Consider the following 17,857-nt stretch of genomic DNA (forward strand, 5'->3'; position numbering starts at 1 on the left):
GCTCACAATGTGATGATGAAACTTTTCCCACAAATTTATTTAAAATTTAGTCAAAAGAAATGCTACTATGATAGCAGAAATTAAACACCTTGCCTTCAATGATGATGATGAAATGGTTTGTTTTACTTTTGGACTACTTTTTCAACAGCTTCAAAAGATAGAGCTTAGTTTTTTCATGGATTGGGTAGAATTCATGATGTTGACTTGTGTCAAATTGAACATGGAATTCTACTTTAATCTCAGGATTTAATTAAAAGATGTTCAAAGCCAGGCAACCCAATGGACTCTAAGAAAGTTGCACAGCTCTTCTCAGGAGACTTTTACATATTCAGTACAGTACATGTACAGTATTACATATAATACTGTAGCCAAATGCAGGATGAAGGTGCATCTCAACTTCTGAAATCCTCTTCAAAAAATACAATTTATGAACTTTTTACATGTTCATTTTTTTTTCACACCAAAATAATCCTGAACCCTGGACATATCCTAACCATGTTTGTTGATGCTAACTTGTTTAAGTTGGAAGTAGCACCAATCACAGGCATTTGGAAAAGGTCCTCAAAAAGACTTAGTTTTAAGTTATTGGCCTGCGAGGTAAAATACATTTTGATAATGTATATGAATAGATTTTTTTGTCAACTGCTTCATTATAAATTTAGATGTCTACGTTTATTTAAAAAAACCCCACTACATCTCCTCAGTTTTGCTATTTGACTACAAACACCAAATCAAACTGTTACATAGAAACATAAGAACAAACAGCATGATTTTAAATAAAGACAGCAGATACTGAAAATCCAAAATAAAACTAAAGGCCAGACATATCCAGAAAATCAGGCAGTACATTCAAGCAAAGAGAGTTAACCACTCATCACAACCAGGAACTTTGATTGCTTCTCTCCACAGAGATGTCTAACTGTTGAGTATTTCCAGCATTTTCTGTTTTTAATCACAGAAAGACTACATTTGGCTGCACTCCATCTGTAGCACCGAAGATTGACTATCTAATTCAAATAGTTACATTAACAAACTTAAAATTGTATCCTGTCTTTGGCTGCCTTTGAAGACTAACAATACAAGTTTATTTGGAAGCTTCAAAAAAAAAATCCTCTGCAAGTGTATAGCACAGCTACATCAGTTACTGTCAGCTTATCTCAATAAAGTGCAAGAATCAGAAGCTACAATGGCAGCACAACCAATGCGAAGTATTATAAATGATATGGCCCAGTTTGTTCTATGTTCCAGACATTGTGCTTCAGTTCATTTGCTGTTGTTACTCCACTATTGTTGTTGGTCCACTAATATACAAATAAGCATACAATGCTGTTAAATAAAACAAAAACAGTATTTTTCTGAGCCACAAAGATGCATAGTATATCATTTCATACATCACAACTCTCAAATCCATGCTCGACTCCTTTATACATGTATCTCATGACCAAAATAACAAACTCACAAAATCCTAAGAGGAGAATGAATACAAAATACAAGTAATCTCTTGCTCTTTGAATGCTGCCTAACCTGCTGTGCCTTTTCCAGCACCACGATTTATCAACTCTGATTTCTCCAGCATCTGTAGTCCCCATTGTCTCCATCACATTACCTGGAAATGTAAACTGTCAATGTTTGAAGGTGGTGATGGTGGCGGCGGTACAAAGAGTCTGAATATATAGTTTTCACATTTGACCACAATTATCCTCTAATATTATGCATTGAATCCAGACATTAAGGACATCCCTTGGATTGAACACAAGTGGATTGGGAAAGTAAATAAAAAGCATTCTAAATTTGTTGGAAAAATAAATAAGAAGCATTCATCTGGTCCTGGACTACAAATCAGTGATGTCATGAGTAGACTAGAGGGTGAATGATGTCAGTAAACTAATGGTAGGGTGAGCAGTTCCTATTTATTTTAGAAACAGAAAGGAAAATATGACAGACTGTATAGATTTTACAAACGTTGTAATTCCTTCTTAATGTCTAAGAACTTGAAATTGTGTAGTACCTTTATAAAATAAAATTATCTTCCAGAAAATATTGAATTTTCAGATTTATTGAAACTGACTTTCAGTGATGCAGACTTCAGAGACATGTGGCCGGGAGCAGCTCAATAGATTTTCATTGGAGTTGACATTTTGACAGTCCAAAGCTGATCCAAAGCTGGCTGACCTCAGAAAAGCAGCATCTACCTCGACAAGTTTAATTTTAAAAACTATCAAAATAGTAGATATAATTTTCTAGTAGGTAATAATATTCTTGTCAAAGAAATACATTTTAAACAGAAAGAAATTAGTTGTCTTTTCATTTTTGATGCATTTAACAGGGAAAGAGCAGATAAAGCTTTACTCAGCAAATGGAGATAAGACTCAAACTGGCATTTATATAGGAGACCAGAAGTAAAAGGATCATTAGCATTAACTTCAAGAAAGTCTCCCAAAATATTATTGTTTACATGAATAAAACCAGTAGATAGCAACTCTTATTCAGGACTTAATGTTTCCTCAGATTAAAGATTGTTTCAAGCTGAAATATAGTATAATTGCTTTCTAACAATGTGATTTTCCAGGATTAAAAATAACCATTAAACAAGGTGCATTGTAGCTCTGCATCTATATTCAATGGTTTCTAGACTGAGACACAGCTTTGGTCACATGACAATAAAAGGTTGATCTGATAACACAGGAAGCAAAGCTTTTGCCTGGAAGCCCTTGGGATGATAACCTACAATACAAAGAAGAACCTTACAGTCTGTAGCAAAGCTGTGTATAGCCATACAAAGATACTTGCAGAATTTACCAATAAAAATCACAACACTATAAATAGCTCGCATCAGGCTTGTTTATAGAGAGCACTAAACAATCTTGTCCAGAATTCTTTTATTAAAACAGAATTAAGGGACTTTGGGGTGCAGGTAATCAGTTCTGTGAAAGTGGAGTCGAAGGTAGACCGTGGTGAAGAAAGCCTATGCACGATTGCCTTCGTTGGTCAGTGTGTTGAGTATAGGAGTTGGGATGTCATGTTGCAGTGGCACAGGACATTGTATAGGCCACTTTTGGAATACTAGGCGAAAGTGAGTGCTGCAGATGCTAGAGATCAAAGTCAAGATTAGAGAGATGCTGGAAAAGCACAGCAGGTCAGGCAAAATCCAAGGAGCAGGAAAATGAGACGCCTTGTCCTGAAGAAGGGCTTTTGCCTGAAACATCGATTTTCCTGCTCCTCAGTTGCTGCTTGACCTGTTGTGATTTTCCGGCACCAGTTTTGGAATACTGCATTCAATCCTGGCCTCCCTGCTATAGGAAAGATGTCGTTAAACTTGAAAGGGTTCAGAAAAGATTTACAGGATGTAGCAGGGATTGGAGGGTTTGAGTTATAAAGAGAAGTTGAATAGGTTGGGGCTTTTTTTCTCCTGGAGTGTCAGAGACTAAGGGGTGATCTAATAGCAGTTTATAAAATCTGCACAGATAGGGTGAATAGCCAAGGTCTTTTTCCCAGGATAGGCAGTCCACAACTAGAGAGAGGAAAGATTTTGAAGAGACCTGAGGGGCAGTTTTTTCAAGCAGAGGTGGTGCATGTATGGAATGAGCTGCCACAGGAACTGGAGGAGGTGGGTGTAATTACATTTAAAGGCATCTGGATGGGCACATGAATATGAAGAGTTTAGAGAAAAATGGACCAAATGCTGGCAAATGGGACTAGATCAGCTCAGGATATCTGGTTAGCATGGATGGGTTGAACTCTATGATTCTATGTCAAAAACAACTCAGCTAAACAGAAGGGATAAATGAGAAACAGTAAGTTTACACATACTGGAAGCACACTGGCTCCAATATCTCATTGGGGGAATTTTAACTAACAATTGTCTACACCACTAAACTATTTCCAACAGACTGAAGTGTACTCATGTAAAAGTACCAGACGAAAGTATTATTTTTGTCAGAGAAAACTGATCAAAGGAGAAAATCTTGGGACATCATTTACAGTTGTTCTTCAATAATTTCCCACACTTGAATGTCACTAAATTAAATCCAAAATACATATATGTATTTCAATAGTAGGGTACTCCGATCTGTTAGATAATCACAGCATCCAAATAGACAATTAATCCCAAACATTTAACGAGTCATATGTGGTTTATGATGAACATATCTCAACAAGTGCTGAATTGAGAGACTGTGGATGAAAACGCTGAACAAAAACTTTACGTACCCTTAAATGGCAATATAGTAATGCAGAATTTGCATTCAGTAAAATGATGTATTCTAGGTAAGGCAGGGCGAGAGAGGTCTTATGTTTACACAAACAGTAAATGACAGCTATTCGCAATCACTCAGCTGGCGCACGTTTGCATTCTCAGATGAGCATCAATTAAAAAAAAACACACACGTAAATAAGTAGTAGGCATTGACACTTACCAGCCAGCCCTCCACTCCCTTCTCCATGTCCCTTTCTCCTCTGCAGTATGAAGTACGGGTTGGCTCTCTCGGTCACCCACAGCGCGTTGGCCAACACTACTTCCTCCGGATTGACCCACATCCCCGGTGGCCGCGGCGGTTGGAGGGAGGGAGGGAGGGAGGGAAAGAGCGCGAGCGAGCCGAGCGGCGCCGCGTGAGGGTGCTGACTATGTAAGCAGCAAGGACCGCAGCATCACCGACAAGAGCGCGGCGGACAACGGATTTTACACCACAGAGGGGTGGGAGCAGGAGCAGGTGGAGGAGGAGCTGCCCCTTGCCTATAATCAATGGAACCACCCGATTAAAACGAGTACATTGCCTCCGCTATCGTTTTCGTCGTTCTTTTTTTTAAAAAAAGACGTTAAATGACAACAGACGTCTTGGACAGCCGATTAAAACATAAACCAACGGATCGCCGATTCAAAAACATACGGACGACGGCAGCAGGCAAGCGTTCCCCCGGCGCGGTGTTATTGTCACGTCATAACGTCAACGTTAAACGCTTCAATGAAATAAATGAAGGGAATCGGATTGGAACACGGCAGCGGTTCAAAAAGGGAGGGAGAGTGGGGCGCGAGGTGGTCTCATGCAGCGTCCGTTATTGTTGCTGCTGTGTAGTTGTTGTTGTTGTTGTTGTTGTAGTGGGGCGAAGCGCCGATCGCTGGCTTTATTTACCCTTTCGCCCAGCCGGAATGTCAACATGTAGTAACAGCTCCCGGCGCACTGTCACGTTGCGGTATCAGTGAGCACCACCCTATTGACTCTCACCATTACGTCTCACGACAGCTAATCTCCTCCCCGCTCACCCCGTGTTGCTATTGTTCTGACGTTCCTTGTTCAAACCCTTTTCCGAATTAAACCAGTGCCACGAAGCACAAAGAACAAATGAACTGCGAAATGAGCACGACCCGGACAAGTAACCCAAACCAACATAGACTACAATCCTATCAATATCGAAAGGCATCGCCAGTTTAACCTTGGGGGGTGGGGCTTTTTTAATGGTACCTCGGACAAGGTGTTTAAAGCTTCAAGTCATTTTTTGGTATAAGGGGAAGGTTTACAAAACTAGTGAGCCGAATTTATCTTCGACAATCTATTGTTGCATAGGTAGGACTCTTGTACTGCAGTGCTACCTCTTGACTAGAAGGCCCGGATTCAAGTCCCACCTGCCTTCAAGCTGTGTCTTACTATATCTAAATTGGTTGGTTAAAATATCTACAATTGCATTGGTGCATCTGGTAAAATTTATCATGTATTGATCTTACATGGCTCACCTGCCAGTCTTGAGTTACTCTCTGGCAGTGTGTTCAAGAGATTGGCTGATTGCAATTAACACAAAAGATACCTGCTTTTAAGTCACAGTTTAATATTAAATTCCTTTCTATAGGTAAATAAATGACTACAAAATACCAGTCCTTGCCTTTTAATTAATAAGATACATGTTTACATCCTAGGGTGCATAACTGCCTTATTTTAAAAAATCCTTATCAAGATGTTACTTAACTAGGCATCAGTGTTACACTACCTACCACATTGCATAAGCCTATGCAGTAAAGCAGAAAAAAGTTTGCAAGTTTTAAAAAAATCTTGTTGCTAGAGATTATGGCCTCTTTACAATTTTATCGTTTCACGCCAGCTTTCTTAGTCTATTGACAAGGTACCACTTGGTAGACAAATTAGTAAAACTTGGTCACATGGGATTCAGGATGAGCTTGTCAATTGGATACAAAATTGGCCTAACAGTAGGAGGGTTGTTTTCCAGACTGGAGGCCAGTGACCAGTGTTTTTCCACAGAGATCGGTGTTGGATCCGCTTTTGTTTGTCACTTATACAAATAATTTAGATGAGCATGTAGAAAGCATGGTTAGTAAGTTTGTTGATGACACCAAGATTGGTGGTATAGTAAGTAATGAAGAAGGTTATCTAAGAATACAAAGAGATCTTGATCAGTTTTGGTTAATGGGCTGAAGATTGACAAAAGGAGTTTAATTTGGATAAATGTGAAGTATTGTATTTTGATGAAAGAAATAAAGACAAGCCTCGTGCATTTATAAGTAAGGTTTTAGACCGTGTTGGAGAACAGAGCAACCCAGCAGTTCAAGTACATTATTCTTTGGAGTTTGCATTACATATAGATAGTGTCATGGAGTCATAGAGATGTACAGCGCAGAAACAGACCCTTCGGTCCAACTCATCCATGCTGACCAAATATCCCAAACCAATCTAGTCCCACCTGCCAGCACCTGGCCCATATGCCTCCAAACCCTTCCTATTCATATACCCATCTAGATGCCTTTTAAATTTTGTAATTGTACTAACCTCCACCACTTCCTCTGGCGGCTCACTCCTCTGAGTGAAAAAGTTGCCCCTTAGATCTCTTTTATATAGAGTATAGAGATGTACAGCATGGAAACAGACCCTTCGGTTCAACCCGTTCATGCTGACGAGATATCCCAACCCAACCTAGTCCGATCTGCCAGCACCCGGCCCATATCCCTCCAAACCCTTCCTATTCACATACCCATCCAAATGCCTCTTAAAAGTTGCAATTGTAACAGCCTCCACCACTTCCTCTGGCAGCTCATTCCATATACGCACCACCCTTTGCGTGAAAAAGTTGCCCCTTAGGTCTCTTTTATATCTTTCCTCTCTCTCCCTAAACCTGTGCCCTATGGTTGTGGACTCCCCCACCCCAGGGAAAAGACTTTGTCTAATTATCCTATCCTCATGATTTTATAAACTTCTAAGGTCACCTCTCAGCCTCCAACGCTCCAGGGAAAACCACCAGCCTATTCAATCTCTCCCTATAGCTCCAATCCTCCAACCCTGGCAACATTCTTGTAAATCTTTTCTGAACCCTTTCAAGTTTCACAATATCTTTCTCATAGGAAGGAGATCAGAAGTGCACGCAATATTCCAACAGTGGCCTAACTAATGTCCTGTACAGCTGCAACATGACCTCCCAACTCCTGTACTCAATACTCTGACTGATAAAGGAAAGCATACCAAACGCCTTCTTCACTTTCCTATCTATCTACGACTCCACTTTCAAGGAGCTATGAACCTGCACTCCAAGGTCTCTTTGTTCAGCAACACCACCCCCCCTCCCCCCACAGTAAATACTGATGCAAAACACTCGTTCAGTATCTGTCCCATCTCCTGCAGCTCCACACAATGGGTGCCTTGTTAATCTTTGAGGGGCCCTCTTCTCTCCCTTGGTACCCTTTTGTTCTTAATGTATTTGTAAAAATCCTGTGGATTCTCCTTAACTCTATTTGCCAAAGCTATCTCATGTCTCCTTTTTGCCCTCTTGATTTCTCTCTTAAGTAGACTCCTACTGCCTTTATACTCTTCTAAGGATTCACTCGATCTATCATGTCTATACCTGACATGTGCTTCCTTCTTTCTCTTAACCAAACCCTCAATTTCTTTAGTCATCCAGCATTCCCTATACCTACCAGCCTTTCCTTTCAATCCTAACAGGAATATACTTTCTCTGGACTCTCATTATCTAATTTCTGAAGGCTTCCCATTTTCCAGCTGTCCCTTTACCTGCGAACATCTGCACCCAATTATCTTTTGAAAGTTCTTGTCTAATACTGTCAAAATTGGCCTTTCTCCAATTTAGAACTTCAACTTTTAGATTTGGTCTATCTTTTTCCATCACAATTTTAAAACGAATAGAATTATGATCACTGGCCCCAAAGTGCTCCCCCACTGACACCTCAGTCACCTGCCCCCTGCCTTATTTCCCAAGAGTAGGTCAAGTTTTGCACCCTCTCTAGTAGGGACATTCACATACTAAATCAGAAAATTTTCTTGTACACACTTAACAAATTCCTCTCTAACTAAACCCTTAATACTATGGCAGTCCCAGTCTACGTTTGGAAAGTTAAAATCCTCTAACATAACTATCTTATTATTCTTACAGATAACTGAGATCTCCTTACAAATTTGTTTCTCAATTTCCCTCTGACTATTAGGGAGTCTATAATACAATCCCAATAAGGTGATCATCCCTTTCTTATTTCTCAGTTCCATCCAAACAACTTGCCTGAATGTATTTCCAGGAATATCCTCCCTGAGTACAGGTGCATCCCTTATCAAAAATGCCACTTCCCCATCTCTCTTGCCTCCCTTTCTGTCCTTCCTGTAACATTTGCTTCCTGGAACATTAAGCTGCCAGTCCTGTCCACTCCTGAGCTATGTTTCTTTAACTGATATGATATCCAGTCCCATGTTCCTAACCATGCCCTGAGTTCATCTGCCTTCCCTGTTAGGCTTCTTGCATTGAAATAAATGCAGTTTAATTTATCAGTCCTACCTTGTTCTCTGCTTTGTTCCTGCCTGCCCTGATGGTTTGACTTGCCTTTGTTCTAAACTGTACCAGTCTCAGACTGAAATCTTTCCTCACTATCTCCCTAGGATACCCCACACCTTATTAGTTTAAATCCTCCTGAGCAGTGCTAGCAAATCTCTCTGCCAGTATATTAATCCCCTTCCAATTTAGATGCAATCTGTCCTTCTTGAACAGGTCACTTCTACCCCAAAACAGCTTCCAATGATCCAAAAATGTGAATCCTTCTCCAGTGCACCATCTGCTCTATCCTCCTATTCCTGCCCTCGCTAACTCGTAGTACCGGGAGTAATCCAGATATTACTACTCTCGACGACCTCCTTTTTAAAATTCCTGCCTAACTCTCTGCAATCTCTCTTCAGAATCTCAATCTTTTCCCTTCCTATGTCATTGGTTCTAGGGTGATTAAAATGTGTTTAACATGCTTGCCTTCATTGCTCTGCTCTGACCGTTGGGTATAGGAGTTTGGTTATGCCTCTTATGGAGTATTGTGTCCAGTACTGGGGTTTCTGTTATAGGAATAAAATATAAAGATAGAGAGAGTTCAAGGGAGATTTATCTGGATGTTGCTGGGAATGGAGGGCTCGAGTTATAAGAAGAGGCTGGATATGTTGTGACTTTTTTCCACTGGAGAAGGAGGTTGAGAGGTGACTTTATAGAAGTTTATAAAATAATAAATGGTATAGACAAAGTGAGTGGGTAAGTTCTTTTCCCGAGGGTGGGGGATTTCAAGAAGAGGGGGCATATTTTTAAGATGAGAGGAGAAAGTTTTTTTAAAAACGGCAATTTTTTTTTAGACAGTTTGTGTGTGGAATGAACTTCCAGAGGAAGTGGTGGATGCAGGTATAGTTATTATGTTTAAAAGACATAAATACATGAATAAGAAAAGTTTGGAGGGACATGGGCCAGATGCAGGCAGGTGGGACCAATTTAGTTTGGGATTATGGTCTGCTTGACAGATTGGACCGAAGGGTCTGTTTCTGTGCTGTATGATTCTTGTGTTGTCTGCATCCTTATTGATGTTTAAACAAACTATGTACGCATTTACAAACTCGCAGATAGTTGACAGCCAACATTCCCAATTGCCTGGGACCTGCTTTCACGAATGCAGACAAAGGTAATTCTGATAATTGCTTGCTTACATGCTCTTGGAGCTTGCCCTATCCTGAATTCATTGCTTCAAAGGAGAGGTTTTGGCCTAGGTTTACGTTGGTAAAATCAGCATTCCCCTGGTTACATAGTGACTGAATAAAGAATCAAAGTCAGAAACTATTCCCTAAAAAGAGCCTGTCAAAAGCATATTTTAAAGAACCCAACAATTGCCTGCTGCATATCAAAGATAATGTAAGGCTTGGTCTCCTTAACCTGCACTATTTGCCTTGATTTCCACTCTAACCAAGTATCAACACCACATAAAAGTATATCCTAGATTTGAAAATTCTGCAGCTAATTTTCCATAAAAGATTTACACATAAACAAGTGTAACTGACAAATAGCTTCCCTTGACTATTCACCCATCTGTTGGAGGTCAAGAGGTGTTTGAAATGTGTGGTGACAAGTTGGTTTCACACAAATTCTAAACAATGGCCTACTTAGTATATTTTTAGTAATGGAACACCTTCCATTTCAGATATCCCATGACAGCATCAAACATTGTGATGGAGAGTAAAGCTCCTATGCTCTGCACCAGTAAAGTGCCTCAATCTCAACTTCAGAGGACACCTAATTAAGCAACAGCCTTTCATTTCACTCCAGTGGCTCAACCAGGCACCATGTAGTCTTTCTGAATAAGGTTGCCAAAATATGCTGATGTTTGGAATGCCAGCAATGGCTTGGTTCTTCATGATTATTAACTCAAACATTGTGAGATGATTGGTAAACACTATTAATGCTGAATCATCCATAATGACTGGCTCTTATTCTCTAGGACAGCATGGTAGCTCAGTGGTTAGCACTGCTACCTCACAGTGCCAGGGACCCAGGTTTGCTTCTATGTGGTGTTTGCTCATTCTCCCTGTGTCTGTGTGGGTTTCCTCCTACAGTCCAAAGATGTGCAGGTTAGCTGGATTTTTTAAATGCTAAAATACTAATCGTGTCCAGGGGTGTGCAAGCTAGGTGGGTTAGCCATAAGAAATACAGGGATAGGTTCGGGGTGGGTGGGGGGGAGTGGATATGAGTGGGATGTTCTTTGAAGGATCGGTGTGGGCTGAATAGGCTGCTTCCACACTGTAGGGATTCTAAGATTCTAATTTCTTACAGTTGGAATTAGCCATTCCTTTAAGGCTGAATCCCGATGATATCATCTGCATGTACTTTTAGAATAACAACTTGCATTTCTATAGCACTAGTAAAATATCAAAAATGTGAAGTTGTTCATTTTGGAAGTGAGAAAACAAGAACATTATTATTTAAATGGAGGAAAAAATGCAGAAATATGCAACAAAAAGGGATTTGAGGTATTTGTGCATGAAACACAGGAAACTAGTATGCAGGCACAGCAGGAAATCAGGAAGGCGAATGGGATGTCAGCCTTTATTTCAAGGAGATTAAAGTATAAAAATAGTGAAGTCTTAATGCAACTATACAAGGCACTGGTGAGACCATATCTGGAGTGCAGAGAGGAGTATTGGTCCCTTTTTTAAGGAAATATATCATTTTTATTAGAAACAATTCAGAGAAGATTCACCAGGATAATTCCTCACATGGAGGGATTGTCTTCTAAGCAAAGGCTGAAACTCTACTCACTGAAGTTTAGAAGACCAAGAGATTATCTCATTGAAGTGTATAGGATTCTTAAGAGACTCATCATGGTAAATACTGAGAGGATATTTCCCTTCATGAGAGAGTTGAGTTGCAGAGGGCATAGTCCTGGTATAAAGAGACACCAATTTAAGACTGAGATGAGGAGGAATTTCTTCGCTCAGAGGATTGAGAGTCTTTGGAACTCCTTGCTGCAGAGAGCTGTGTAGGCAGAGTCCTTATGTATATTTAAGACTGAGATAGATGATTGATCAATTCTTGATCTGTAGGTGAATCAAGGGTTACAAGGAAAACGCAGGAAAATGGACATAAGGAAAGTTGGATCAGCCCTTGAATGGTAGAGCAGGCTTAATGGCTTACTCCCTGTGCCTGTTTCTTAAAGTATAATGATAGAATTATTAAACCAGGGATATGCAAGAGGCCCAAATTGAAGGATTGCAGACATCTCAAAAGATTGAAGGGCTGAAAGAGGTTACAGAGGTAGGGAGGGCAGAGACCTAAGGATTTGAAAAAGGTGAGATATTTTTTGATTGATGTATTGCCAGAACAGGAACCATTGTATTTAACGAGCATGGATCAGGAGCTACAATGCATTGTGTATGGGGGAAATTTATTGCTGACCATCTTGTTTTAAGAGCTATCTGTCTTGTTCCTGATCATGGCTGCGTGCAGTTACTGTGTGCAGTTCTGGTTTCCAAATTTGTTACTGTGTGCAGTTCTGGTCTCCAAATTTGAGGAAAGACATTCTGGCTATTGAGGGAGTGCAGCGTAGATTCACGAGGTCAATTCCTGGAATGGCGGGATTACCTTACACTGAAAGACTGAAGCGACTGGGCTTGTATTCCCTTGGATTCAGAAGACTGAGAGGGGATCTGATTGAGACATATAAGATTATGAAAGGATTGGACACTCTGGCAGCAGGCAACATGTTTCCGCTGATGGGTGAGTGCCAAACCAGAGGACACAGCTTAAAAATACGGGGTAGACCATTTAGGACACAGATGAGGAGAAACCTCTTCACCCAGAGAGTGGTGGCTGTGTGGAATGCTCTGCCCCAGAGGGCAGTGGAGGCCCAGTCTCTGGATTCATTTAAGAAAGAGTTGGATAGAGCTCTCAAAGATAGTGGAATCAAGGGTTATGGAGAGAAGGCAGGAAGAGGATACTGATTAGGAATGATCAGCCATGATCATATTGAATGGCGGTGCAGGCTTGAAGGGCTGAATGGCCTACTCCTGCACCTATTGTCTATTGTCTATGGCTTAGATTTGCTGCCACTATACTCTTTTAGGGAAAGGGTGTTTAGGATTTGGATTTCCTTTTGTCTGGTGTGATAGAGGAAAACTGCTTAGTAACCTAATGAGAAGACTCTTAACTAAAATGTAGTTTACTGAATGTTAGCAACTAAGCACAAGTTTCACTGATCAATAAACATTGTTACAAAAGTTATGAGGAAAACCTGAATGGTAGATCTTACACCTTTGAGATTCCAAGCTGCTCTTCCACCAGCTTTGTACAATGTCATCATAGTAAGTGGCGCTCAAGGCACTTCTTGGCATTAACTGTTTCAGACCTTCACGTCCTAATACAATACAGTCCATAGAATTCTTATGTGAGCATGAGATTAGAAGACGAGAGGCCAGCCACGTGACTATGTCTAAAAATTACAAATAAATGGACGAGAAAACAGATGTACTGACCAGAGTTGCTGCTGGATGATGTTACAGGGATTATTGTAGGCAGTTATAGTGCTGAAATGGACACATAGTTGGAAGCTCGTCTCGGGGGTAAACATTAAGATTGTGAATATCTAGCTGAGCTTCAGACGGATGGCAGAAATAGAAATAGTACGCAGAGATTGCTGTTTGTATCAGGTACAAAGACAATTGTTTCAGTCTTCCAAATACTTAATTGGAGAAAATTTCTCATTCAGTATTAGATGTTGGAAAAGAAGTGGAAGAAATCATAAACAGTGAAAGAATTCAAAGAGATAGAGGCAAGTGTCAATAAAAATAAATGCAAAAACCTCAAATGGGCAAATGAAAAAAAATGAAACTTTGACTTGGTTCACATTGTTTGCAAATTTTATTTTAATAATATTCTAAAAGTAAGACTTTTACATTTATCTCTGTCTCCATTCCCCATTGAGTACCCAAGTGTGCAGAGTGTGACTGTCATAATAGGGCTGATTTTAAGTTGAGGTAGTCCTAAAATCACAAGACTGCATTCACCATCCCATTATCTGAATTTGAGCCCTACTATATTACTAGTACTTCAACATTATTTCTTCAACACATCCAGTTCGACAACAACTATGAAACAAGTACTCAGGTCCTTAGTATCTTTGTGGAATTCACCTATCTAGACTTTTTCATGATTTTTATATTGGAATATCTATTATTTTCCATCTAAACTTTCAAGGACTTATGAGTTCAAGATATGAGTTATCCTGGATACTTGGCTGTTGTTGGAAGAAGAGTTATAATGTAAGCAATGTTTTTGGTCTCTGAGGAAACCACACATGAGGAAAACTTCACATGCATTTATATCTTGCCCACCTCTAGCCGTTATGCCTATATTCAGGCACCTCCAATTTTCAAAGGGGCATTGCATCAGGAGATTTTGAACGTATGAGTTGGACTTTGTCAATTTGTTGCTAAGGTAGAATATCACAACAAGTTCATAGGCCTTGGGTTAAACAGTTCATTCCTGATTTATTTGAGTTCTGTTTTAGAGTTTTGTGTACTAGTTGCTTTCTTTCTGTCATGTCATATAAGTATGTTATAGAATAATATTCTTAAATTATTGGTGACAAATACAATATACCTAGTTAGAAGCATGTTTTCCTGATATTTAATAAATGTTGTAATTGCGAGTAATGTGCTGATCAAATGTTTAACCTAATACCAACGATAGATTTAGTTTGACAGTGTCTGAACAAACAGTGCCCAGAGCTGGGCGAAAAGTGGATGCAACTTATACCATAGAATTGCTTGAAGTCCTCTGTTTGTCAGTTGAATATCTGCTTAAGTACTTTTATTTTAAATATTGACCATATTTAATGTGGACAATTGATCAGAGAACCAATGGGAAACTTTTGTCACTTTTCACCAGGAGGTCTGATCTGCACTAAATCAGGCCTCCTTAATAATTAAGTCTGAGCAGCTGGCTAGTCAGAGTTAACACCGCCTAGGGCAGTACTCACCGACTGTGATAGGCTTGCAGGAGAGATTGGAGATTGGTCACTAGATAAGAGTGAGTGTGGGCAGGATGGAGGCATCGGGATGGGTGGGATCATTGTTGAGGTGTGAGGAGGGAGAGGGATAGGCACAAAGGAGAGGTATGGATTCTTACAAGGTGCCCTTGTTTCTGATTCTCTCAAACAAGCACATTATATCATAGATAAGGGACACCCCCATCCTTCCACATGGCAAGAAACCACTTGTTTCTGGGCTGTTCCTGGATGGCAAGTCCCCCATCACCCATCAGAATATGATTCATCAGCCTCAAGTCTGTGAAATGGTTCTGGGCAGGGCTTTCCTACTCTGAACACGATCAAATGGAGGTGTGATAGCAGCAAGATTTCCAACTGACTTATGCAATCATAACTTCCTCCCCCAGTATACCTGAACTCGTCTGAGGGGATGGGGAGCACTAAATCCCATCCATTGTGTATAGGATTACTATTAGTTGGTTAAGATATGTCTGCTATATTAAGACATTACAGTGAATTAAGTTTAAATTATAATATCAGTGACCCTTTTTAATGCCTTATTTTGGTGAATATCCTAACCAAACGTACAACAATTAGAGGAACTTTTTCCCTAATGAAATGTTGCTAGCCATCGGGATCACTGGTAATTTGAACTTTTCTATTTTGAAGTTCAGCAGTGAGAAGCTTCAATTAAAGCAGAAGGGCTGAAAACTTCTTCAAAACATTTGGAAGCCTGTAAACATTACAGAATTGGAAAACAAAACCTTCATTTTTTGAGGTATGTTAGTCCATGTTCCTGTATAATATGCTATCACAGCTCTCTGTTTATCATTCATAATGCCAGTGAATTTGTAACTTTGGAACTGCTCCACCATTGTTAGAACATAAGTCCATTGTGAACAACATGTACAGTTTAAAAAAAGTGGTATGAATTATAAATTTATACATTATTAAACTAGTCAATTTATAAGATGACCATTAGATGTTGAAATTCCATGTGAGCCTTCTCCTTCCACCTTACTTCATCTCATTTGATCAATATATCTTTCTATTTCCTTGCCTATTATATATTTACCTTACTTCTCGTTAAATGCATCTATGCTATTTGTTTCAACCACTATGTGACAGCAAGTTCTACATTCTCAATTTTTAAGTAGTTCTTTTTAAGTACCTTATTATATATACTAGTGACAATCTTGTATTTACATAACAAATATTGGTCTTCTCACAAGTGGAAATACCTGCTTTTGTGGAATTTAATGCTCGTCAAACACTAACCGAGTAGGTCATACCTATTAGGTTTAGCTTTGGCTATCTTAGTTAATTGGAGGAGATGTTCACTCCCTGAAACAGATTCTTTTGTCTATTGAGGGACCTAACATTGGGAAGGGAGATTTGCAAGAAGTCAATCCCCTATTTTCACTATCAACACTCACATTTGTATAAAATTGAACCATCCATTTTTGTAGAAAATTATCCATCCATGGAACCCCATCTTGCACACTTAGCTGTTGCTGGAGGATCCCTTGGCAATCTTCTGTTAGGCCATAGTGCAATACCAATGTTGTCATTGTACCTTGTAATACTGCTGGCATTACAGAGCTGCTGGATTTGTTTGCACTTGTATCCTGCTGAGGCTTGAATTAATGGTAAGTCTTGACTCTGTCTAGATAAGCAATAGGATTCTCACCAGCTCTTTAGCTGGTGGCTGAGAAACCAGTCACCTCCACAAGAGTCCTGTGTTTCTGTTTACCCTTGTTCTGGTGGTGAAACATGGCCCCTCTTGAGTCTGTGTGGTTCAAACAAAGAGATTTTTAATTGAGTATGTGCAAGGGAGAAGCTCAACTCAGTTACTCAATGAACTTCTCAAAAATAGAGTGTTCAGCACACATTTATAAATCCCAACCTCAAGAAGGCCCTTGTTATCGCAACCTTCAGCTTTGGTTCTGCTAGTTTCATGGTAATACAATTGTTTTGTCTGAATTTTCAGGTACTCTTCTTGCTCTGCATAACAATGAATATTATACATGTCTGGCTGTCATTGTTACAACATGGCAGAAATTGAGTATTACTATAACACCTATTTTAATACAATCACACATTTAATTTTAACCCTATTGATATTAACGCATTCAACCCTACTTCATGATAATCTTATTGTAAATCAGTTTGGAACCACAATTCCTTTCTCGAATTGTATGAATTATTAAAAAATAACATTAGCTTCAGTCATTTCAAATCTTTTGGACGTAGGTTTGCTCGCTGATCTGGAAGATTTGTTTTCAGACATTTTGTCACCATACTAAGTGACATCTTCAGTGAGCCTCCGAATGGAGCACTGGTGGTGTAGTCCACTTTCTATTTATATGTTTGAGTTTCCTTGGATTGGTGATGCCATTTCCTATGGTGATGTCATTTCCTGTTCATGAGTGGGTCATGAATGTCAACTAGCCACAAAATGACATGACCCACTCTCATTAGTATCCTTACAGATGAGGAAGGACACCACGTCGACCGGAACAACACATCCATCCTAGGACAAGTCAAACAGAGACAAGCACAAGAACTCCTAGAAGAATGGCATTCCAGCTGGAACTCTTACCAACAACACATCGACTTGAATCCCATTTACCACCCCCTGAGAAAAAGAACAGGGAATGACATCACCATAGGAAATGACATCACCAACCCAAGGAAACTCAAACATATAAATAGAAAGTGGGCTACACCATCAGTGCTTCAGTCAAAGGCTCACTGAAGGTGTTACCTAGTATGGTGACGAAACGTCTGAAAATGAACCTTCCAGTCAGTGAGCAAACCTACATGCAGAACCTCAAACTGAGCTACAAGTCTTCTCACAACTTGCTAATTTCAAATCTTAATTGGGACTTTCACTTTTGTACCTATGTTTATGAGATAGGCACATTAGGACAAGAAATCTAGTCAAAATTGAGATAAAGTTGAAGCTCGTGGAATTAAATGGACATTTGCTGCATGTATCTAAAATGGCTGAAGAAGTCAGAAGGTATTGGTCAACAATTGTTGGAGTAGAGGAAAATATATGTTGGGCTTCTT

The 17,857-nt window shown here is 39.7% G+C and overlaps 1 protein-coding gene and 1 long non-coding RNA gene across 2 annotated transcripts in view; one reads left to right on the plus strand and one right to left on the minus strand.

Annotated features, from left to right (window-relative positions):
• Nucleotides 1-4,571, minus strand: part of tbc1d9 (TBC1 domain family, member 9 (with GRAM domain)) — a 69,974-nt gene extending 65,403 nt beyond the window's left edge. The window contains exon 1 of the mRNA XM_072584122.1: nucleotides 4,416-4,571. Coding sequence (XP_072440223.1) covers nucleotides 4,416-4,536 — 121 coding nt within the window. The 5' untranslated portion in view covers nucleotides 4,537-4,571. The remainder of the gene's footprint in view (nucleotides 1-4,415) is intronic.
• Nucleotides 4,572-4,742: 171 nt separating this feature from the next.
• Nucleotides 4,743-17,857, plus strand: part of LOC140485698 (uncharacterized) — a 37,702-nt gene continuing 24,587 nt past the window's right edge. Inside the window, exons 1-2 of the long non-coding RNA XR_011962410.1 lie at nucleotides 4,743-4,901; nucleotides 15,457-15,560. This is a non-coding gene — a long non-coding RNA (uncharacterized lncRNA). The remainder of the gene's footprint in view (nucleotides 4,902-15,456; nucleotides 15,561-17,857) is intronic.

This window comes from Chiloscyllium punctatum, chromosome 14, assembly GCF_047496795.1.
Source record: "Chiloscyllium punctatum isolate Juve2018m chromosome 14, sChiPun1.3, whole genome shotgun sequence".
NCBI classification, from domain to species: Eukaryota; Metazoa; Chordata; class Chondrichthyes; order Orectolobiformes; family Hemiscylliidae; genus Chiloscyllium; species Chiloscyllium punctatum.